The sequence below is a fragment of the Scomber scombrus genome, chromosome 22 (assembly GCF_963691925.1).
Source record: "Scomber scombrus chromosome 22, fScoSco1.1, whole genome shotgun sequence".
Taxonomy (NCBI): domain Eukaryota; kingdom Metazoa; phylum Chordata; class Actinopteri; order Scombriformes; family Scombridae; genus Scomber; species Scomber scombrus.
In genome coordinates this window covers 987,656-1,013,305 of record NC_084991.1, presented here as the reverse complement: position 1 = coordinate 1,013,305, position 25,650 = coordinate 987,656, and the positions used below count along the sequence as shown (strand labels likewise).

At 39.8% G+C, this 25,650-nt stretch overlaps 2 protein-coding genes across 2 annotated transcripts in view; one reads left to right on the top strand and one right to left on the bottom strand.

The window, feature by feature from the left end:
* Positions 1–10,777, top strand: part of tmem178bb (transmembrane protein 178Bb) — a 128,043-nt gene extending 117,266 nt beyond the window's left edge. The window contains exons 3-4 of the mRNA XM_062443379.1: positions 6,152–6,289; positions 10,484–10,777. Coding sequence (XP_062299363.1) covers positions 6,152–6,289; positions 10,484–10,734 — 389 coding nt within the window. The 3' untranslated portion in view covers positions 10,735–10,777. The remainder of the gene's footprint in view (positions 1–6,151; positions 6,290–10,483) is intronic.
* A 6,663-nt stretch (positions 10,778–17,440) lies between these two features.
* The window catches only part of cnot4b (CCR4-NOT transcription complex, subunit 4b), a 34,619-nt gene continuing 26,409 nt past the window's right edge, over positions 17,441–25,650 (bottom strand). Inside the window, exons 12-13 of the mRNA XM_062444028.1 lie at positions 24,734–24,970; positions 17,441–20,072 (exon numbers count right to left, since the gene is read on the bottom strand). Of these exons, the coding sequence (XP_062300012.1) occupies positions 19,795–20,072; positions 24,734–24,970 (515 nt within the window). The 3' untranslated portion in view covers positions 17,441–19,794. The remainder of the gene's footprint in view (positions 20,073–24,733; positions 24,971–25,650) is intronic.

The window sequence follows — 25,650 nt, the reverse complement described above, 5'->3', positions numbered from 1 at the left end:
TACTTAAATAAAGACAAAAACAAAAGAAATATCAATAAGACAACTTTTACTTAATTCTGTAAGACAACAGAACGATCAGTCGGTATGAATTCAGGTCGAAAGACAAATTGAAGCGAGTGCTGATTACAAGTTCTCATACTGTTACTCTAACATCTATTCATTAACCATGACCACGCGATTTATGGCTACAAAGGTAGAAGGGTTAGTGGTGGAGGGATGAAGGGATGAAGAGATGAAGGGATGAAGGTAGAGGGTTGAGGGTTGACGGGTTGCAGATGTCCCCTACACTGCATGCTGACTGCACACTGCAGCTTTCATGGTGAGAGAGAGAGATGGCTGCAAGCAAGCAGAGTAGATTTATACAGAACATCAGTCACAAAGTGCTTCACAGTCAAATAAATCAAATCTAATACAATAAGATCAAATCAAATAAATAAAACAAAGACACCAGAACTACAAACATAAGAGAGAAGTTAAACCATAAAATAATACATGCTCACCAGATTCCTGTCTGAACAGATGGCTTTCTAGCTGCTTTATAAATGAGTCCACAGTATCCAAGCACCTCAAGCTTATTGGGAGACTATTCCAAAACTCCCTGAGCAGGCGTCAGTGTTCTTACCGACCGTCACAGCTGGTTGACAATTTGTTTAGCAAGGTAAATGTAAATGTAGCGTTATGTAACGGCAATCTGAACACGTCTTTTTTTCTGTAACTGTTACAAAATACAAAATACCTTTATGTTGTACCAGCTGACAAATGCACTGATGGGTCGTGTTTACACAGAGATCAATGTTGATTAATCATTTTTATGTGATTAATGTTATTTTTATTTTGTCCTTAGTTGTGTCACAGCTTGTAAAGTCACTTTATTTATTACATTTCACAGATATCACAGCTGATGATGGCTACAGTCCATGTGACCACTTAAAAAGTGCTGCATGGCCACATTTAATGACAGCTGTTTATTGAATCAGCACTTTTTCTTTTCTTTTAGTTTCATTGACAGGTGAACAGACTGGTGGAGCAGGCAGCATGTTGATATGAAAACAGTTGGTTAACAGTGGCTCTTCATCCATTTATGGATAGTTGTGGGAGTGGAAATGAGACTTGTGCACTTGTGCCCAGTTCTCAGATTTATAAAACACAACCATACCTAAATCTGATGAAAAGAATGTGTATGGATATTTCTGGCTTTACGTGTACACACAGTTTTAGTCATGAATCTACAGAGTTTTATGTATGTGGTCCCATGGTGACCTGCAGGATCAGCTTTTCACAGAGAACATGCTGAATGCTGATCTGACCTGACAGAAGGACTGTCTATCAAGAGCAACTACACACCCTGACCTACATCACTGTCACCTAGCCTTTAGCCTTTTCTTCAAACATATGAAGTAAATACACATCTATCTTATTCTTAACTGTCATTGGACACAGTCATGGTTGAATAAATTAATTAGATTAGTCAAGTAAATAAGTCCTTTAGGGAGCATGAATGTGCTCAATCAATTTCATTTAAAGGTGTGTGTTGATCAGCAGCAGAGTCTGCTGAGGAAATGAAGAAAAGTGAGGGGGAAATGTTAAACTATGATATTTGTAATGCAAAGAACATGACAGTTGACAGAAGAAAGCTGAATATAAAGAACAGACACATGATATGTGAGGAAACAGTGAGTGTGTAAACAAAGCAGATGCTCGGCTGGCTGAATCATGATTTCTACAGTGTCACTGGCTGTCAGACAGCTTCCATCAAGTTCCTCCTCGTGCTTCACTGTGTAGGTCACAGGTCACTATGGTTACAGTATGTGATTGACAGGCCTCCTGACAGGGAGTTCCACATGAGCTCCTTCCTCGTGCACTAATATGAGAATCTGCATTTGTCATAAATAAAGAATATTAGTCTGACACATGCAGGAGGCTCAGTCTCTACAGTAGCTTACTTAACTGTTTGCATTTTTTTATTATTCTTTTATTAACAGAGAATAGCTTCTATTATGTAATATGTTTATAAAAGGAAAAGTTGTGGTTACATGTGGCAGCTGGTGCTCTCACACTGTGTCACAGACAGCAGATAACTCCTGCTGCACTGATCTTTGTTACTTTATTTAACTACTAAAAGTATCCAAACAGTGTCAAAATATAAACAATACAAATCATGAATTGTATTAAATTGGCTGTAGGCAATATTTTCACCTCAACAAATCATTTTCATATTCATTTAGATTTATATAACACTAGGCAATGCACATAAGCCTACATAAAGGAGCTTTAAACTGGATAGCATTCATAAATGTGCAAACTTCAAACTGTCAAACTGTGTGAAACCTACATCACGCCCTGCAGCAGGCCAGCTTCAGGTTTATGGTTCATCAAAACTTGTGATTTAGCTGCAGAGGAGATGGACTAATTGTGACAACCCCAGAGTAACGACAATCAAGACAAAATGTGCACGTTGAATTATAGACATTGTGAATTTGAGGCAAGTCTCGGACAATTTACTTTAATGAGTTGAATTAAAGACGTTGAAAGAATCAGCAGAAACCCTGAAAGTATATGCCTGAAAAAATCAACGACTCATCAGTGCAAGAAAGTGTTAGACGAGAAGCCACTCAGACCTTTACACGGATAATCTTGTGATCATTAAGACGTAGAAGAAGAAAAATGAGTGAAGGTGGTGTTTGTTGTAGAAATAGGCTGCCTCTACTCTGAGGCACTGCTTTAATAGTCAGATATTACTATTGGTATTATTATAGTATTATATTATATAACAGATTATTGAATGATGCTTAAAGTTGATCAATCTGTAAACTGATTTAAAAACTCAACTGAGATTGAGATTGACAAAACTTTATTGTCTGTCATGACAGAAAATCCTCTTCGGCATATCTATTGAACTGATTGTTTCAGTCATGTATCTGGTCTGTGTCTGATTTATTACGGTTCACCTGAATATCTGAGTTTCAGACTGTTGATCGTCACCTTTTCACACAATGAACAGACTTTACTTAACCTGCCTGGTACAGCGCAGCACAGTGTGGGTCAGTGAGGCCACATACATAGAGGCGGCTGTGGTCGTCCTTCAATTGGAAGATTGGCGGTTCGATTCCCGGCTCCTCCAGTCCACATGTCGATGTGTCCTTGGGCAAAACACTTAACCCCAAATTGCTCCTGTTTGCTGTGCCAACGGTGTATGAATCATCAGTGTGTGAATGAGTTGTAGTGTAAAGCGCTAAGACTAGAAAGGCTATATAAGTACAGTCCATTTACCATACACACAGGACAGTTTTTTTTTTGTGTATTGATTATTCCGTCAGTTAAAGCCCAGCTGCCACTGCTCCAAGTGAAGAAATCCCCTCCACAACGACACCAAGTTCCCCAAACGAGCTAAACACACTCTAACAAACTCAGGCTAACTGTCAGGAGGGAAACTGACAACAAATAAGGAAAATAACAACCCCAAATCTCAGCTGGAAGCAGGAAAAACAACAAGCAGGCCTGGGTTGAACTAATACCACAGAAAGCGAGCTAAATAACCGAGTATTGAATGGCGCAGAATGTGAACATACGGTATTTTTGCCCGTTTATTACTTTAATTTGTCCAGTGGGGGAAGTACATTTCTCGTCCTCTTGCCCTACAAAATATCCACTTGTCTCAGACAAGCAGACAAGCCTTAATGTCAAGCTCTGTCATCATTTATGCTCTCAGGCCAAATGTTTTGACCTTTCTCGCCCCACCACATGGTGTCCTCCACCCAAGCCCTATTCTAGCCTCTGGCCTCCCCCCCCCCACCCCTCGGCAGAGCAGCTCACCCATGACATTCTAATCTACTTGGGGTTGGAGGTTTGCTTGGAGCACTTCCTCCTCCTCATATTTCTGCGTGTCTCCGCAGCCAGCCGCTGTCACTGTCATTACCCTCCTGCAGAGCACACTGCTGTCCTTGTGGCAGAGCCTGGCCTTATTCTCTCTCTTCTCTGTTTGCCCTCACAGTGACGTCTCTGCCAAATGGACCACATTTTTGAAACTGCTGTTAGAGTTAATATTTAACACAAATGATACACTAAGGGCCTGATTTACTAAAGGTTTGCATGTGTAAAAACGTGTGAATCACAGTGCACTGAGGTTTGTGTCTTTCAACTGTGCAAGATAGTACGCGCTGTCCATTTAGTATGTTTGTCATAATGAATATGTAATATGAGGCGTTTTAACCCCAGTGTGTAAAATACAGAGAGGAGAAAATGTTAATATGTTATTTAGCACACACATTGTGATTTAACAAACCTGAAGGTATTATTTCTGACACTAACTGTGTCTATAAATAATACCTTTGAAGGACAGATATTAACCTGCTGCTCACTGCACACAGATGACTGCTGTTACTGTAGAGAGGAGGAGACGGAGGCACAATGACAGAATACACACAGGACAGAGTTTTTACACCTGTGTTAATATTGTTGGAGTGTAATATTTGTGGTTTTACTAACAGCATTGACTTCGTCACTAATACTCTCCCATATGTTGGTTTTTCTGGTAATATTAGTTTTAGTTATAACTCAATATATTAGTTAACCTCTTCCACTAGAACCTGATCACATTTCATTTTGTTCTTGCAGCTTTCTGCTCGTTCAAACTCTCCATAAAGACACAAAACCCTCATTTAAATACTGCTGTCTGCACCTGTTGCACCTGTTTTCATTTACACAGTTATTCTTAGTAGATCACCCGCAAAACACACGCAAACAAAACGTGCAATCTATTGCACTGTGCACGAAATGTAGTAGGCTACCTACTATTTGGGATCTTAGTAAATCAGACCCTAAGTACACTGCCCTCCATTAGTGTGTAGTTTTTCTTCCAAAACTGTATATGCCAGATGTATAAGACAGAAAATTGAGTTTTTAAACCAGCAGCTTGAGGCACAGTAGGATAAGACTTTTCTTTAAAATGCATACAAGATTACCTTAGACCAAAACATAGCAAGGACTCATACTTTTACCTATTATCCAGCTGTGTCTTTTATCCTGACGAGATCCTAACTAACTCAAACAGAGGGTCAATTCAACAAATCACAAAAAGTACTCATTTTTCTCTTTAATTAATGTTCACATTTTGAATGATACCATCAGGCTCAATAGAGATATACTTACATAAAGTAGTGCAACTGAAGTAGCATCAGTTATGTGCTTTGGAGTTTGTAGCTAAGCAGAAAGCTTTGTTTTGAATTTAAAAGCCTGTGTGTGTGTGTGTGTGTGTGTGTGTGTGTGATAATCCTTGTGTATATATATTACCAACAATTAGACTCCTAATGCAACGTTGTGGATAGCAACAGTAAATCAAAGACAGGTCATACTGAGTAGTGGGATTAGGGCATGCAGGTGATGTTCATGAATACATCTCTCAGATGAAAAACAAAGTGATTCTGAATCAGAATTTATTCCGGCAGACTAATGAAATGAGATGCAGAGCAGTTATAGCTTTTTACAGCTGCTGTGCTTAATGTTTTTTGCATGAATAATTCATCAGATGTCTATGTGTAATGTGTAAAGTGTCGCTCATAGTGATTAACCCTCAGAGCATTGTCACCAACTACATGGAACACAGGAAGACAATTGAAATTGAGAGTGCTGAGAGAAAGATGTAACATGGGGTAACTTACAGCAGCTGATAAATAATTCAACGCGGTAAGAATAGAGCCCTCTACCACTTTTCAAATATCTCTATTTAAATAGCATCTTAATATGACCGATGTTTGTTTTCAGCTTGTTGTGCTGCCCCCAAGTGGCCAAAAAAAGTAATTAATGGCAGAACGCACAGCATCATGCTCTCCCAAGTCAGAGCAGAATCAGTTCAGCACTGAACGAATTTTAACGTCTCCAGTGTAGTTTCAGTGTAGTTTTTCATTTACTGCATCACTGTAACACCTTTTCAGACTTAATCATTGACTGATTGTCATTAATTCTCATCAGAACACATTCTTCCTCACTTGTAAGGGCATGGTTTTGTGTAAGTTGGATACAGGCTGCAGAAATGTGTAAAATTCTGACCTTGCTGAACACACTGAACATATATATCATGCATTTCCTGAACCCTTCAGGTCGTGTACTTGTTGTCCTGTTGATGTGTAACCGCTCTTTGCTGCTGTTTCCTCAGACTTGCGGAGAATGACGGCCGGTTTCATGGGCATGGCGGTGGCCATCATCCTGTTTGGTTGGATCATCGGTGTGCTTGGCTGCTGCTGGGACCGAGGCCTCATGCAGTATGTGGCCGGCCTTCTCTTCCTCATGGGAGGTGAGGCGCACACACACACACACACACACACACACACACACACGCACACACACACACACACACACACACACACACACACACACACACACACACACACACACACACACACACACACACACAGTAGTCCATCTTATCAGTCATCCTATGCTGTAGGAAAAAAGTAAGTTAAGTAAGTTCCTATCTTGTAGAATTACAATTTTTATCAGTCATCCAGTAGCTTTGGATTGATGGTGGTAATGTGCTTCCATAAATCAATCCCCCAAGCATGTTACTTCTATATATGTATATATATATATATCAGTTAAAATAACTCTTTTTACATCACCATGGTATGTTAGAAGCCATTTATAAAACAAATAGTGCCAAGAGTTTTATCTGTCTCACGTCTGTGTGTTCAGTACAGAGCTTCAGGAGTGATTAGCCAAGCTCAGCATAAAGACTAGAACCAGGGGCAGACAGCTAGCTTGTCTCTGTACAGAGTTCAAAGACACCTCTAAAGTGCACTTTTATAAAGTACACAATATATCACATGTCTTTAATCAATATACAAACAGAAATATTAAAACCAGTGTGTGGTTTCATGAGGGAGTTAAATGTTAAAACTAAGTCTTGACAGTCAGAATGCAGACTATTATAATGCACACTATTGTCTCACAATAAACAGCTCAAAGCAAACATGGAGGCGCTTCAATAAAAAATTTTGTAATGTGGAACTATTCTTTTAACTATGCCTCAAAATAACAAAACAGTCATTTTATAGCTAAACATTATCCAAATGTGAATTCATCTTAAATACTTCCAACTATTATGATCACCATCAGTCAACAGATAGAAAACACTGAGCAGCAATCTATGTTTTTGTGTTGTCATTAGTGATTATAGTGCTGATTCAGACTGATGGATGTATATGAGCATGCATATCCAGCCTCTGCATCCACCAACACACACACACACACACACACACACACACACACACACACACACACACACACACACGCACACACACACACACACACACACACACACGCACACACACACACACACACACACACACTGATGTGCTGCATGGCTCTGGCTTGGCAGGAGGCAACTGCACACTCAATTATGATGGGCCTTGGATTAGTGCTGTGCCCTACAGTTGTATAATGAACAGGCAATTAAAAAGTCAATTATGCTGCTTGGTAATAAAGGCACAAGAAATAGGCTGGGTCAGACTGCAGCTGCCAAATCACAGCAAAGCAGCCCGCAGGGTCATACGATGCCCGGAATGAGGGCACATTTAAAGCCTGCATCTGGAGCTGTTTCTAGTGAACACAGTCCACAGTAAAAGATTAATTTAGATGAGACAGAGGGGACAAATGATTCAAAATATATAGCAAACTATATTTAGAAATATAGCCACAAGCTGCAATTGGTGGGTTCATATCTTTAAACACTCAATGGAAGGAAGAAGCTCAATCAGCCCAAATTAAATCTGAGCAGCAGTGATCGGGTCCCAGGCTTCACAAAGGTGAGCAAAGTCATTTAGTTAGTTTAATTCTGTTTACAGGAGTGTGACTAATCACACGCATCATCATCACGAAGCCTGCAGCATTCAATAACTATGCACTCAAAGTTCCATTCATCCACCATTCATCCACCATTCATCCACCATTCATCCACCATTCATCCACCATTCATCCACCCTTCATCCGATTTTAACAAAACTTGGTGTGTATGTTCAGGAGATAGTGCAGGATTGCTCAAAGGCATCTTGAGTTATGAGCAAATATTTGATAGGCCACACCCAATTGCACCGATCAACATGGCATTTCAGGTTTTGCTTAATACATCCCCTTTAAGCATGCACACCAATATTTGTGAAATTATGTCCACTAGGTTTGCAAATACATGTTTGTGGCATTTTTGGCGCCACCTATGGGTCAGGCTGTCAACGATTTGACAGACCTTTTACCATCAAGGACTGAAGTTATGTACCATCATTTATGCCTGTTTCTAGCCATTCTTTCCACTAATGTTGCTCATTTATAAGACAAATATGTATCTCAGTCCCCCAATGATGTATAACAAAGGAAAATCTAAAAAGCAAATGTCACATTACTGTTTTTCAAACATTTTGCTGAGCTTGTGTGTGAAATTTCAAGTCTATTGGACTTACAGTGTGAGGGGCGTGGCCTTTCCAGAATTGATCATTTGGGCCTTAATTACATCACACTTATATGTGTGTAAACACTACAGTGTTTATTTCTTGGGAGGCATTTCCAGTGCTGTGTCAAGTTTCATGGTTTTAGCTCATTCCACTTAACAGTAATTTAAGCCAATGCAGCATAATAATAATAATAATAATAATAATAATAATAATAATAATAATAATAATAATAATAATAATTATGATGATGATGATAATAATAATAATAATAATAATAATAATAATGATAATAATAATAATGATGATAATAATAATAATAATAATTATAATTATAATTATAACAATAATAATAATAATAATAATAATAATAATAATAATAATAATAATAATAATAATAATAATAATAATAATAATAATAATAATAATAATGATGTGCATATAATGTTTTAGTGGTGAATTAAAGAGAGACTTTTTTCTACCAACATCACTTCAGAGACACATAGATACATTCCTCCTCCAACAACACAGTGCAATGCAGACACAGTAGAATGATGAAGTGGGTGAGAGTTATATCAGGTAGCCAGGGCTCTAAAATGAAAGCCCTATTACTGTCATGCAGAGACTGTATCACAGTAACTAACTAACTGACCTGCCAGATCATTTTAAAGACTCTCCTGGATGAATCATCCATACGAACAGCAAGACAATGGGAAACAAGTAAAAGAAGACTGCATCATAATAAGAGAGAAAAGCCAGTAACCTCTTTATTTAATCATAAATTACACATTTATAATTTCCTGGAAGTTCCCTGAAAAAAGGCATATAATTGTAATTAGCTACCAGGTATAAGGAAAAAAAGGTATTTTTTTGAAAGAACTGCTACATATTAAGCCAAGCAAATATTTATTCATTATTCATCAATTAGTGGAAATGTTATTGTCCCCTATATGTTTAACTGTATGCTTGCATGTAATTCTTTCCAGGAAACAACTGGGAAATGATTTGAAAAGTGCAGCCCTGTTAATAAAAACATGATCAGCCAGCTACGAGTCCTACAGAGCATTGCTGTGTTGCCATAGCACTTCTGGCAGGCTGAAGTTGGATGGAAGTCACAGAGTATTATGTTTTTTATTGTGTGTGGCTACGACATGACATATTTATTGACTAATGAGCCAACTCACTACATTTTGAAAGCATCTCTTATACAACCTCTGTGGAGATGAAATCCTCTCTTTGGAGGAAAAGCGTTATTGCACTGACCTCTATGGGCTGAAAATGAATTTGTTGCACTTCTGACCACACCTATCATCACAAGTTAGTATGCAGGTGTGGTGTATTGTAGTTGTGACCGCACCCAGCTGTGATGTAGCACTTTACTAGAGTGCACTGTGAAGTGATGTATTGTCCATATTAGAAAGGTCTTTTAAGGTGAATGACATGTGACTGAGCATGAACCTCAACTACTGAGGGCAAGAAAGACAGAGCAAAGCATTCACTTCTAAAAGTTGCATCTAATACTGTAGATCATTATGATTTTACATTGAGTGAAATAGACAAAAACACCTGTACGAGACATTTAAATATCAGGTGACACTACAAATGCATTCATTAAGGTTGGGGAAACATGATGGTCTCTTAAATATGGATTAAAGCAGCGCTGACTTGAAACTTGTGAAGGGACACGTTGACTTGCTCAAAATAGTCTTTTATGTAGCCTCAACCAATTCATGTTACCAGTGTCACAGTCCAGCCATCCAACCACAACTCTTTATGAATACTTTGTGGTACAGTAATGTCATCCTTTACTATATTAATACTGTAATACAGTAAACATGACCCAGGTAAGAATTGAAAATGATTAGCATACAAACATTATTTGTAGAAGTCAGGGTTTGGACCAATGTTGGTAACAGCTGGTCAGTTCAGTACCTCCTTTTCACCAGTAGATGTCAGGGTTATCACAGATGCAGGGTATGTTTTTTCTTTCACTGTGAGGTGTTGACAGAGGTTCTTTCTCCTTTAACATCATGTGTTTTTCGTTACAGGAACCTTCTGCATCATTTCCCTCTGTACCTGCGTTGCTGGCATCAATTTTGAGCTTTCTCGTTACCCACGTCACCTGTACAGCCTGCCTGACGACATCGGCCATGGCTACGGCTGGTCCATGTTCTGCGCCTGGGGTGGTCTCGGCCTCACCCTTATTGCTGGCTTCTTCTGCACCCTGGCTCCCTCTGTCCAGCCGATACCCCGATCCACCTGCCCCAAGTCCCGACAGGAGAACGGCACCGTCTGCTAAAGGTGGTAGCTGTGAGAAGACCAACTTACAGCCAACAAACAAACAACAAAACAACAAACAACAAACAGAATAACTGCTCCATGTGTTCATCCGTCCACTCATCTCCACTCTCTCCTGGTTACAGATTCTTTTTTTTATTTGTGTGTGTTTAAAAATGGGTGTCTTGATGATCTGCTATATTGAAAATAACAGAAAAAAACTGAAGAACTAAAGAAATATTATCAAAAATATGAAGTTGTGCTTGTTTTGTTGTTGTGAAGCAGACACTGAACTGGACATGACTAAGACAGATTGCAAAGGAAATAAGTGGAGACAATTATAGACTACATTTGGGATAGTGAGCAGTCGAAGCAAAAGAGTGGCTCCAAACCTCTATAAGTGATGTACAATGGTCTTCAGCCTGGGAACTGCTTCTATGAACTATGACTGTAAGTGAAGCAGCAGCATCAAAAGGTAAAAAGGTTTGACTGTTAGGATCAAGACAAGATCTTGTGGAAGTTTCTCATGGACCTCTTGGATCCCCTGTGGGATAATTCTCCAGGGACCGGACCAGACATGAAACCATGTGACTTGTTAGGCTGGGATCATGTTGACTTTCAGTATTCCAGCTTCTGAGGCCCCTCCAGTTACTTAGGACACACTGCTGCAAGGAGATCCTGGACCTCCACTGTTGTACATTATACTGTACAGAATATTCCAGAGAAGTGACAACCAGGAACTGTCAGACCATTTTCATTCTTGTGTAGGTGCATTCCATTCCATCTGATGATCCCATGTCTAGTATTTTATACATACATTCCTCTGTTATTCAAAGTGTGTTTTCCTTTTTACTGAAGAAACTTCCTTCATGTTGTGAACGAACTGTCAACCGAGCGTACATTCAGAGCAAATGTCGTGTTTGTTTGATTTTTTTTCCCATTGTAGTCATAGAGGTAAATGTGTGTGTGAGTGTGTGTGTGTGTGATGTGTGTATGTGTGTGTGGGGAGGGGTTGCAGTCTCTATAGAAAAAAGTTGTAAAAATGATCATAATGACAAGGTGGAGCCCTGCCTTTTTAAATGTGTGAAGGCAGGAGCTTTGATGAGCAGAAAGACATGATGGAGAGATGCAGTATCCAGTTTAACCCAAACGACTTCTGCCTTGTCATCTTTTCTAGGAATTGCCACCAGATGTAGGTGATAATGAAGCGCTGTTTCAAAAAATGGGCAGCATGTTCAACCTTGTACTCTGCCACCCAAAGTGACTATGGAAGGTTAAAGTAACTGCATCTGATGAAGCTCACTCCGGCTTCTCTTCCTTGAGAATCTATGAAGCTTCTCTGTTTCTCTGAGCAAACAGCTTTTACCTCAAGCTTTTATTTGTCTTTGGCCAACAGTCGAGGCCTGACAGTGCTTTCTGTTACCCTCCTCTCTCTGAGCAGAGTGTAAACACTACAGTATCAAAGTACAAGGTTAAAAAGGCATCACTGTATAGTCTAGATACAGCTAGACTGAAGTGTTCCGCATCTGCAAGATTCCTCAAGACCACAGCCACCAATCATGAGTCAGAAATCAAAATACACATGAGCTTGAATACTTCTATGTACATTAGAGCATACATTCAATTTCCCAACTTCAGGTAAATATGGTATGCATGTCATCCAGAGCTGAGCTTTGAACTGCAACACTAATGTGATCTTTTAAAGGATCACATTGATCTAGTTCATTACAACTTAGACCTATTTTTATCTTCATATCCTGGTTTCAGAAACCTGGAAGAGTCTTTATCCCAATTTTTAAAAACCTGCATATGCTACCTGGAGTACTCTGATAAACATCTTGGTGTTTCCAGATTTCAGCAATTAACTTTATGAGTACGATTTAATCATACAATGATGATGAAACTACAAAAATAAGACCTAAGTTGTGAAAAAACAAATAGTATGAACCTTTAATAACTGAAGCACACATCTATTAGCTGCTCTCATGCAACACATTGTGGTGCCCTCGATGCAGTTACATCACATACTGACTCAGTCAACATCTCCCTCTGTGCAGGTGGTTCACTGTAGAATCAGTTGTATGGAAATAGAGCACAAACATTTCAGAGACAGGGCTTATCTCGGGTAAATCATGATCCATTCAAAATCTGATTCATCACAGAGTCAGTCCTATGAGCCTAGGAAGAGACCTCTAGAGACCAGAGCAGAAATAATCATAAACTGTGTAGGTAGTCCAACACATCATTGTATATTAATTCTCACCATTTGTTATCCTGACATGAAGTCATCATCATTAATTAACTGTTTAATAGGCCAAAGCTGAGATAAAAGCATAATCTCTCATCGGTCTGAGAAGTAAAGCTGAGCACCACAAAAGATATAAAATAATAAAAGAATTAGTGTGTAACATAATGGACCAAAAAAGAAAAACATCAGCAACCATGGCTGCTGTCTGAATCCAACCATTTCTACTGTCATTCATTTCAACACAATTTAATTTTACATCTGCATTACATATCTCTTATTGCCGTCCATATGAGTCATGATTTGTTTGAACTACTCAAGTTAAATGAGGCCCGAGTTTTTCTTTGCGGTCAGGGAATATTTTTACAATAAGAGATGTTCCCTTGGACACAAACTGATAATGCAATTGAGCATGAAATTACTTTAACTCTACTGGACTTCAAGAACTGTGCTGCTTAAACCCTCCTTAACAGGGAACAGCACAAACACACACACACACACACACACACACACACACACACACACACACACACACACACACACACACACACACACACACACACACACACACACACACACACACACACACACACACACACACACACACACACACACAGTGACAATATAAGGACAATATAAGCACCTACCCACAATTATTATTCATCAAACTTACAATCTTACAATGTACTTGATGAGTACAATTTAATCATAAAATGATGATGAAACTACAAAAATAAGACCTAAGTTATGAAAAACGATGTCTTATATCAGATGAAATACATCATTCAAATGCATACATACTTTTCCTCACTCATTATTGACCAGTAACTCGCTATGTTCATGCACTGCTTTGACCTCATTCTGTCTTTTGGAAATCGTTTGTCGACTTGCCACACATGATATGCATGTACGCCAAAGACTGGCACGGTCGGAGAGGGAAAGAAAGAATAAAATATTATATTTGAAAAGAATAATATCTTAAACCTGAAGCCTTACATCCCAAAAAATCCCAAACAAGGCAAAAAACGTGATACTTTGTCAAAGCATGTCAGGTGCAACTCTAAACGTCCATATATACATTCATGTCAAACGTTGCCAGAGGTCAAAGCATATTTGAATTCACATCTGCAATATGACCTTGTTGACAGTTATATTTTCATGTCACATATGCAGAAAAATTCAAAGTCAGAGCAAAAAAAAAGGGCTGAGTTAGCAGGGAAGCACACAGGCATGGAGGCAGACTTACAGTGTGTCAGAATATGGACAGTCCAGAAATAGCTCAATTTAGCAGAATGAACCGTGACTCACTTCCAGCTACATAACATCTCATCAACCCAGCAGCACCGCCCGAGCTGACAGGAAGCCTCATCGTTTCTGAGTGAACTGTGGAAGAGACCCGGACTGGAGCTCAAAGGGTTTTTACAACAGAGATACTGCAACTTCCATTTTGGACCGATGTTAAAAACAACAATGATCTATCAACCTTTAACATCAGTAATGTGTCTGTTGAGTAAACATAAAATAGGAGAAAAAAAAAGGAAATGTTCAACTGTGGAATGTAAAATCACAACAAAATAAATCTCATAGGTGTGTTTACTAATGCTGTTGGTTGTCGTGCATGTTGGTGAACGGAGTGTGTGAAGTTTGAGAGAGAGAACAGGAGAATAAAGCTGTTCTGTTGGTCACTTTATCCATGAAGGAAATCAGTCATGTCACTGTGTGGTGTTCAAACATGTCCTCCATCCCAACACTTACAAATACAGATGACTTCTGTCAGTGTATATGAGCTGTAAATTCATACATTTATATGCACATCATCTTCACAGCTGACTCATCTGATGTAAAGAGATCAGAGTTATTTTTAAACTTTGGATTAGCCAAATACTGTCAGCCAACATATTGTCTGCTAACTGTAAAAAACACTGCAGTGTTAGCTACTTACTATCTCTAAATATGTCTGCAGATTTAGCGTCTACATTCCTCAATATCTGATTAAACATTCCAAACTCAAATGTTCAATTTATTGCTGTTTTGAGAGCGTTCATATCCTCCTGGCCTTCTTCAGCATGGATGTTGCTGAGGTGTCTTCATCTTTCTTGAATTATTTCCTGACCAGTGCTAATAGTGTGAGTGTATACAGTTCAGCAGGGTGAAGTGTGCACCTCATACAACTTAATACATCAAAGCTTAAGTGACCTTAATTTGGAACTTGTCAACAAATCCCATGTGCAGACCCAAACTAACACTGTGTCAGTTCATCTCTCTGCACTTCCTGACTTTCCTACCCTGACCCTGTGTGTGGCTCTCAGCCCCAAACTCCCTCTGTCCTCCTGAAGGAACCCTCAGCTCACACATACATACATACTGCCCAAAGCCAGAATGTCCATGTGGGTCCCATAAGGTTTAAATTTGGGCTGCAAATATGGGCCCCAAATGGGTTCTGAGTGCGTTTCAGGTGGGGGCCAACTGGGTGAGACCCATGTGTGCCCCATGGGGCATATATGGGGTTTGCCCATATGGGGTCTAAGTGGGATCATAGGACCTTAAATGGGGCCCATACAATTTACCCTGTTTATGCCCATGCCCGTTTAGCCCACTTACATCCCTTATGGGGCTCATACAGTCAGCCCATGTGGGCTTCACATGTGGGGCCCATGTTACTGAAAACATGTGGGACCTGCAAAATTTGCCCAGTTCAAGCCCATGCCCACTCAGTACCCATGCAGCCCACATTTAACCCATGTGGGGGCCACATGAACATGCTGGCGGGGGGATATATCTAAATAGCTGGGCACTGTAGATTTTAGCAAACAGTAATCAAACAGGAGGAAATAGTGCATTTTTTGGGGACTATTTTCAGTGGCGCATGAATCCACATTTGGTGTTATAGAGAATATTTCTGGCAGCAGGAGGGTGTGTGTGGGGGATTGAATCACAGTTGATTAGAGTGTGTATGTGTGTGTGTGTTCATGGTAATTTAGGAACATGTCACCCAGTGCATCAGTGTGACTCATTGGTGTTTTTAATAGTTTTGGGACAACAATGGAGCTCTGTGTCACTGATGAATAACATACAGTACCAGTCAAAAGTTTTCCTTTTCACTTTCCCATTCAAATTAATGAGAAAGTGTGTCCAAACTTTTGACTGGTACTGTATATCAGACTTTGATACACACAATATTTGTTAGAGGATCAATGTTGGCTTGTGTCTGAACATGAGATATGTTGATAATAAGAAAAATCTGCATCACTAAAATAATTCATCTTTTCCAACAAAAAACACATATTATTTTCATAGTTTTGGCCATCATGCCCATCAGTTATACTTACATTGTAGACACCATAGTAAATGCTGAGATCAGGGAGGTCCGACGAGTCAAGAAACAAGCTAGACAAACTTACTTTGAAGAAAAACAAAGGTGAGCATGATTCAGACTTGCTTCGACTTCCCCGGATCTCATCAGACGATTGACCTGCTTTATTGTCATTCCTCATCTCTCTCTGCTCATTTCCTGTCACATCTGTAGCGCTCAGCTGAATATCTAATAAAGAATAAAACTCCACCTAAACGGAAAAACAACTTTGACCTACTGTTCTTACTGTAAGTTGAAAAAAAAGTTGATTATTGGTCATTTTCACTTTCAGATTGAACTTCAAATAAAGTGGTTTGGATTAAATGATTGGAAATACTGTTGGCCTATGAAAATAAGACCCATGTTTTAATAAACCATGATCTTTCCAGAAACTGTAATTTCATGTCATGGGCCAATGCCAGTGATAATATAGTGAGGATGGGAATTCAATCACTCTTCAGCAAGAATGTCCACCAATCATCCAAGAGTGTTTTCACATGGTAACACATGGTGCTTCCCTATGCAATGTGTAGAAAGTGTTTACCTTGAATCAACAGCTTCAAACAGAATAGGCATGTTAATCCACCAATTAATATGTCAGAAACAGAGCCTGCCTGTTTAGGTTCAAACATCATCTATGAACACTGCTGGATGTTGTCAGCGCAACTGGCCAATCAGCAAAGAAGATGAATCATTTTCATTTTTGTTGTTGAAAGTGTGTCAGTGTCATTGGTGAATATGAGCGTGTGTTTGCCAGGCACAGTTTGAGTGCTTCATTCGCTCTTGACATTATCTGGGAGCTGCTGCCTCCTCAACAAGATAAAGTTAATTGACTCACACAGAAAGCATTTGAGGTTATGTCCTTTCAGAATGTGGCTGGTGTCTAATGCAGAGGCCTGAGTGGAGCCTCTCACTAGTTGCTTCTGACAGCCAACATGAGACTAAATGAGCTCGAAACCAGTTCCTAGATGTTCCTGAGGACAACTTCTTTAGACTGAAGGGCTCAACTGGTCAAAACTGGATCTGTATAAGTAGTTCAGCTGTCTCTGTGGATTAAGCACAGAATACAATAAAGAGTACACTTTCTTAGTCAGCAGAGAAGAAGGAGAAATAAAGATCAAACTCAAAACATCATATTTCCTCTTTTATTCAATATTTAGTTTGTTTTATGTTCCAGACCTGCTCTTCATTTAAGACATCTTTTAGCACTGTGGAAAATGTGTTAGACTGCATCAGTGTTTTAATCCTCAAGAATACTGTTGGATGATGAAAGTTGTCAGGACCTGATGAAAGAACATACAACTTAGGAGCGTTAAATGCTGGAGGAGACTGAAGGTGTTGATGACGTACACCTCAAGTTACTGATTATTTGAGTTGTTCTGTAGCTCTGCTATCCCAGCACACACACACAGCCTAGAGAAACTACTGACCTCCTGAAATTAAAAGAAGACCATAAATGTAACTAATCCTCCTTTTTAGGGAACTGTTTCATTCAAGAGAGTTACATTTTTAGAATATTTAGAAAAAAAATGAAATATGACTCTTTATGTTGATTTAAATGTCTAAGAACTGACAGGGGAACAATTTAATAAATGAAGACTGAAAGCTTTCCTGTCTGAACAAACACAGCAGCATCACTGAGAGCTGAGGCTTAAAACTGTCAGCTAATCTGAGAGCATGGGCGAGGTCTCTGACATCAACTGACAATTAGCGCCACACAGTGGCACTGACTGTGCTAAACCTACTCTGAGCTGACATACTGAGACATATTGTGGCTGTCTGTCTACCTTGGACCCTCTGATACAGAGGTTTGGCAAGATACAAGACATCCTGTCTTGATTTCGCAAGACCCACATTCTTTTATACCAGCATGACGAGCATCAGGCTCCTTCAGCACAAGTTATACTGTGATACTGTCTGCATAGTGCCATGAAACAGTTTGTGTGGGCACAAAATGTATAATTGCATGGAACATACACATCAACAAATGTGAATACATCCACATGTTTGCAGACAGTATAACAACTAACACAACTGTCTGCTGTTCACATCTATTGTGGAGTTTCTCCAGCTGCTGATTGGATATCTGCAATCATGGTGAAAAACACTGAGCTTTGTTTTTGAATCCTCTACATAATTCCTTTGAGCTTGTGAAATATGAAGACTAGAGGCTCACTCCCATTTGTAACTGATAGAAATGAACTAGTCATAGAAATAGTCGTGGTCAGTGTATTTGCTTAAGGAGAAATGCTTCCTTAATGAAGAATTTAACTTCATTTAAATTTTAACTCATTTCTACTGCAGAATGTTTTCAGTGGTGCAGAAACTCTTGAGCCTTTCCTGTGATTGGCCCAGAGGGTTTCATGTAAAAGTCATCTAAATGACTTGCTGTTTCCCAGTGTTTCTTTTCATGTTACTGGACAGTACTTCCCCTAATCACAGTACTTCAGATATGGTGCAACAGGAAAGTGCAAAAGATACTTTTTAATTATACTTTATTTCCTGATTTAGTTACTTATTTTAGTTACTACTTTATTGAAACTACTTTGCTGGAGTATAAACACACAGTCTAGACAGTCTGGTATGAAATACCTTTTCTATGGATTAATTCCACTGAGGCCCAAAACATACCCAAACATCCTACAAGCCAAAGCTTTGAGATATACAAAGCTAATTTCAAGACATTGTGTTCCATGAGCTGCACTGTCATGATTGCAGTAAGTAAAACTACTGCAGGTAAAAGCAGCATGAATCTGCTGTACTGGATTCTGAGTCTCTGACTGTTTTGCCATCTTGAAGACTCAATTATAACTTCAGGGATTGAGAATGCAAATGTTTCTAGAAACAAGTGTGTTTCTGTTTTTAGAGCCACACTATCATACCTTCACTATTGTTATCCTGACACTTCCTCCTGATCAGACAACAGAGGGTCTGATTCTCACATACAACCTGTTGCTCTACATGACTCTGCTCAAGAGCTTCAGAGCACACAGCTGCTCTCATTAAGACTGATTGAAGAGATGACTCAATAGTTCAATCATGTTCTGAAACATAAGGCAACATCATTGTTCTGCATCTCTCAGTCTCACAACATGATGACTGTATTTGCCCTGATGATACGATTCTCTAATATCTTAAAACTCAAACTTCCTCAAACTTGGAAACTGCTCATGATTCTTGTCTAATCAGAGTCTCTGCAGGGTGATCATGATGCTGTCACAATCTGTTAGGAGGTGTGTGGCTGGGGTAGCTTGCTTAGACCAACTACAACAACCATTCAGAAACCAGGACAAAAAACACAAGCGCTCAGAATATCTGGGAGGATGAAATTTAAACAGTATATTATCTTATTAGTTGTTAATAGTTTTGTATTTCTGCTTTGGTGTGGTTTTCAGTGTGTGTGTGTGTGTGTGTGTGTGTGTGTGTGTGTGTGTGTGTGTGTGGGTGTGTGGGTGTGGTTGTGTGTGTGTGTGTGTTGACAGTCCCTAGTGGCGGTTGATGGCGGCGCTCTGTAACAGATCTGTCTGGGTCTGTGTTGGGGGTCTGAATGCCGTCTGGAAGCCTGGTGGTGGGGAGTGGAACTGGCTGGTGGGGGCTGGGTAGTGGGCCCAGCTGGGTCTGTGGGGGGGTTGCTGGCTACCGTAGGGGCCACTGTGTGAGGCGGGGGTGTCCATCTCTGTGAGCGACTGTAAGGACTTGAGCCAATGTGGAGGGTTGTCATCCTGAAGAAAGTCCAGACTGTTCCCACTGGAGGCTGGGATCCCTACAGAGCACATGGACACACACAAAGCTTTTTTAATTCAAATATACTAATAAAATACGTTGTTCTACCTAAATCCACTACTTGCCTTTCTGTTCAATGTAATTGTTTTTTTTTATTCAGTTCAAAACTATCTTAAACCTTATCTGGAGCTGTTTGTCAGATTAAAGTTGTTAAGCCCCAAACTTTCAAAGTGTAGTTGATTTACTGTGAGCTGGATAAAAAACTTTTCAAGGTGAAACCCTGCCTTCAAGGCAAATTACGAATTTATATGAGTAAAGATTAGTTTTAGCAATAGCTAATAAAACACAGCAAAACAAAACCGTTTACATTTAAAAGAGACAGACTGAAATGTAGATGCAGTGGAACCAAAGAACAAACAGAAACAGATGCAAAACACACCAGTTCATTATCATACCTTGATAGGATTTTGTCATTAAAAACTAAAATTTGTGAACAGAACTTTCATATTTTTAATGCATACACAATCAATTAACTTTTCTTCAATTTGAAACAGTTTAATAAATGATGTGAAATGAATTTAAACCTTCATTAGTTGATTTAAATGTGTTAACAAACATTTGTCTATTCACACAGCCAGCAGCCACAAAGCAAAGATCTCTTTTTGCTCCTTGAGAAAAACTATCTGGCTCTTTATCTGTTGAAAGCTCCACTATGTTCAGCAGCTCTACCTGTGTGTGCCTGATGTTATTTGCTGAACAGGAAGTGTACCGTGGTTTTAACATCTCATCATGTCTCATCATCACGTCTTTATGATGAGATGATGAGAGCAGATTTTTACAGCTGTGTTACTTTGCTCAGAGGTTTCAGGAGAAACAGCTTCTCTCATGAAGACTGACTGAAGAGAGAACTCAATACTGTTACTGTGGTTTCAAACATTTTCCAAAGCAAAATCAGTCTGTGTTAAGCATTTCTCAAATAGTCTCTCTCAACATGATGACTGTATTTGCCACTGTGATATGATTCTCTAATATGTAAAACACTTTGAACTCAAACTTCAAACATCAAGCATCTCATCAACTCATTATGATGAGGGGCAGATTTTTTTACCAAAACAATAACATATATCTGTACGAGGATCTTCAACTGACAAATATTTGATCACAATCTTACATGTTATGCGTCTCAAATCTCTGGTTTGGAACATCCGTGTTCATTTAAAATTGAAGATCACTGAAAAGTGGGACACAAGATGGGCCAGAAATCCTCACCAAAAACCAGAAAGGATTTAGACTACCACCATCATCATTACATAAACACACACACACTCCAAGAGTGGGATGAGATTGTCAGCTTGAGCCTGCATGGCCTGAAGGCGGGTGTTAAGCATCACTTCTTCCCAGTGGGAAGTGCTGTGCCTTGGGACAGAGGGGGTGTGGACAGCAGGGAATAGTGGGAATAGTGGACGATGCTGTTACAGAACACCACGTCCATGCTGCACAGGTGGAGTATACTCATTCAATGTTGAGACAAATATGCTGCTCAACCTAAACAAATATTTGAGTATTGTGGTCCCACCTAAAAGTATAGACTCATCTACACATAGAGGAGAAATAAGCCAATGTCATCACTCACATATGAAAACAAGGTCACCAACTGTATGCAAAAAATGATTCATGATAATCCCCAAGAGGATTAAATTTGAAGCAGATACTATTGAGCTTTGGTGAACATGTGCTTCTATTAGGGTATTAGAGTTTTATTAAACATCACTTATACTTTGTTTTCCTTTTACAAATATAGTCCTGTGTAGCTCTATGTGAGTTTGTGATTTAGTGGTTATTTTATGGAACCTGGTCTCTGAGCAGTGATGTCATGGGAATAGCAACAGCAGACTGATATAAATATATAAATGGGTGAGAAGCAGGTTTAACTCATGTCATACAGGAGTCATACACCATGTCAAGGGTCAATTCAGCCATCCAACCACCTACCATTTCTGTGTGTTTCCCACTGTGAATTGAGAGCAGACTAAAACAGAATGAGCTTCTCCATAAGACAGCAATGACTGGGGACATGGTGCCGGGTAGAGATATGAGAGCCATCATGCCAGGTAAAGAAGATAATGGTTCATATCAGCTAACACCAGTTCCATAAAGAAACGTAATGAAGGCCTGTGGAAGTGTTCAGTGTGTTTCAGAACCACAGTGGGACTAATAGATGGGCTTCCAGGAAAAAATGTGTCACAGATGTGACTGCACGTATAAGATCAAATAAAAATATTTGTTGTACTTTTTTCAGTCAGTTCCCCATTATAACTTTATATACTGATGAGCAACACAACTGTGACAGTAAAAAACAGTGAGTACTAAAATGCACACATACCCTGTACTAGTCAAAAGTTTGGACACACCTTCCCTCTCATTTGAATGAGAAAGTGTGTCCAAACATTTTACTGGTACTGTACTTACAATTTCTCAGCCCCTACTTTTACCTATGCTAGGTATCAGGATACATTATATTGACAATGACATCTAATCACAGGCCTTTTTTTAACATCTGTTATTAATTGTTCTTGTGATCTCAATTCTGCTCACATAGTCACATGTCAATACGATAATTAAGGAGGCAGAGTTGGCAGACTTGTCAACAAGCAGGGTGCATCTCAGGTCAAGTGAAGTGATGCAGCGTATGTTGAGGAACAGTTGCAATGTGCGAGGCAGCGGTCACATGACAGATGGAACCATGCCAAGTGCTCCATTACCATCTTTATTTGATCAATTTCAGAGAGAGCAACAATTTCTAAGTCTATAAGGAAGCTACATTTTCTTCTTTTTTCTATCTTTTGTTTTTTTTCTTAATCTTAGTAGTTGGCGATTATTTATTCAATTATTTATTGGCTGATAAAGATATCTGGCTATTATCCAGTGTAAACCCCAGTTCCTCTGCCAGTACATCCGTCAAGAGACATCTGAGTTGCACAGACCAGCCCTTTCCCGTTTTATAACCACCCATCGCCCCATGCATAGCAAGTGTATTTCTTCCACATACAAGAAGGGCACCACTGTGAGATACCTCACACAGTTCTCGTTAAAACGTTGCTTGCCATCTCACTATGTCAGACATAGCCCACACCTGAACTGCATACCCTGAAGCCCACAACACCTTGGCCCAGGAAGGTCAACACCACAAGCCCTTCCCATGGGCTAGCACACCATTAAAATGAACCCATACTGGAGCACTTTGGTAGTCGAGTGGATACCATGCATGCCACATAATGGCAGAGTACCTTGTTTGATTCCGGCAAGGGACTTTTGCATCAAGTCATAAAATAAATCTTTACAAAAAAAAGGTGAACCCATACTATATAGCATGCACTAGTGACAGTGCAGTCACATCCAGACACTAAAACTGAATAAATGTGCGTGGGGATGCCTCACTAGCAGCAGCACAGATATCACTCACAGAAACGCCCATGAACAAGGCCCATGAGATAGTCCAAACCACTGGTGGAAGGAGCAGCCACGTTTTCTAGGGGCTGCGGTCCATGACTCTCATAAGCCTCTCATAGTCTCCACCACACAGTGTGACCCCTGGTGAGATAGAGAGCCTTCCTTCTGTGAGAGGGGATAAATCCTTGAGTCCTATCCAAATACATTCATATGGCTTTTATGGGACAGAGTGAATTAAACTGGCTCTCACTCCCCTCTGTAAAAGGTGGGGGTAAAAGGCAAGCAGCTCCAACACTGCGCAGCTATAAGATTGGATAGCCTTGGCACAAAAGCAGCCTTATAAACGTCACCTTCCCATAGTGAGGGGAAGTCTACAAGTAAGATGCAGGCACAGACAATATATGTAATTAAGTAACCAGTTTGGGTGAAGTCAGTGATAACAACAGGATAGTTTTGTGAGAGAGTGCCTTTGAGTAAGCTCCCTTTTCAGAATACCACTAATCAGAACCAACAGATACAAACACTGTTTTTACCCTCTATTACTCTAGTAAATTTAGAGGACAGGGTCATCCTAGTACCTTTACATGAACTTCTTGCATTTGAAGTGTTTGACTTGCATACATGATTGTATACATCCTGTTTGTTGCTGTGTTGTACTACTGTGGCACCCTCTGGGTACAATAAAGTTATTAAATCTTGAGAGGCAACCCTGAAAGTGCCTCCTCTGAACAGTGGTCAGAGGAGTCCCAAGAATGCACAAAGCATTTATACGCATTCAAGTTCATTCTCTCAGGTGCCGAGTCCAAAGAGGCTAGTTGCTACTCTAATGGAGTCCCAGAATAAAAATAAAGAGGTGGAAATGAGTATAATAGGTCCCCTTTAACCTTGCTGCCACCAGCGTTCCCCTGAGAAGATGCAGTGGTAGCCACAGCCAGTTAATGACGGTTAGCAGAAGGTGCTTCCCATACCAAGCAAGGTGTGAAAGAGAACTTAATGTAGGTTGGGTTTGTGGTTTGATGGACAATCCTGCTGACACAGGACAAGTTATGCAGCACTGCATAACTGACCAAGTTAGGTAGAGTTATGTAAACTTTGATCTTGAGTTTTTGAATTGTTGGCAAGGTGTTTGAAGTACGGTACCTGCTCTATCTCTGTTACATGACTCCCTCTTATCAGCTACTAGCTACTTTTTAAAGGCTCAATGTTGTTGTATGTCTAGATAACTGTCCCTGAGCATGTGCTAGCTCATACCTGTGATGATGGCAGGGTCCATCCAGCTGGCTCTGCCTTCCCAACACAGGCTGTGAGAAACACTCCCAGAACCCCCTGGTGCCCCTGTGTGGTTGATGCTGGATGAGGAAGAGGATGACGATGAGGAAGATGAGGAGTTGGGCAGTCCTCCAAAGTTGATGTTGATGTTGGGTAAGAGTGCTCTGAGGCCATCCTGCCACTCTTTCACATTTAGATTCTCTACACTACTGCTGTTTTCTGCATGGAGACAGGGAGAGATGAAACTCTTAGAAATAATACTCCACGACCAAGACACTGATCATATCAGATCGTATCAGCCCAGAAAACCCAGTATTGGGATCTGTTAAGTAGTCAAAGAGCAGGTAACCAAAGACCAAAGGCTCATCGTGGACATTTATAATACTATCCTAACGAAGACAAGCAGTACAGGAATTTGATATTTGGTTGTTGTTCTTTACTGGAGAGCAGGATTTGTGGTTTTACTTTTAATGGCAAAGATGTAAAAGCTCAGGGCTGGGGGCAGGAACAGAGGCCTGTGGGTGTCACTCTGTGATAGAATAACATGTGGCCTGTGGGTGTCACTCTGTGATAGAATAACATGTGGCCTGTGGGTGTCACTCTGTGATAGAATAACATGTGGCCTGTGAGACAGCTTTAACTAATGAGGGTTACCAAAGGACTCAACTAAGATGGAGCTACTTGGGTTTGTATTGTTTCAAATTGTTAATAACAACACCAATACACTATCAATAACACTTGTGATGTTTTACCATTAGAGATAATGTGTTTTTTTATTTTAAATTTCACAAAAAACTACATTTCTCAAATGTTAAGTGCAAGTCATAGGAGCCACTATCAAATATCTGACAATTTGACTGTTGCTATGTTAACAGCCCAGAATTGATTTCCTAACTGTG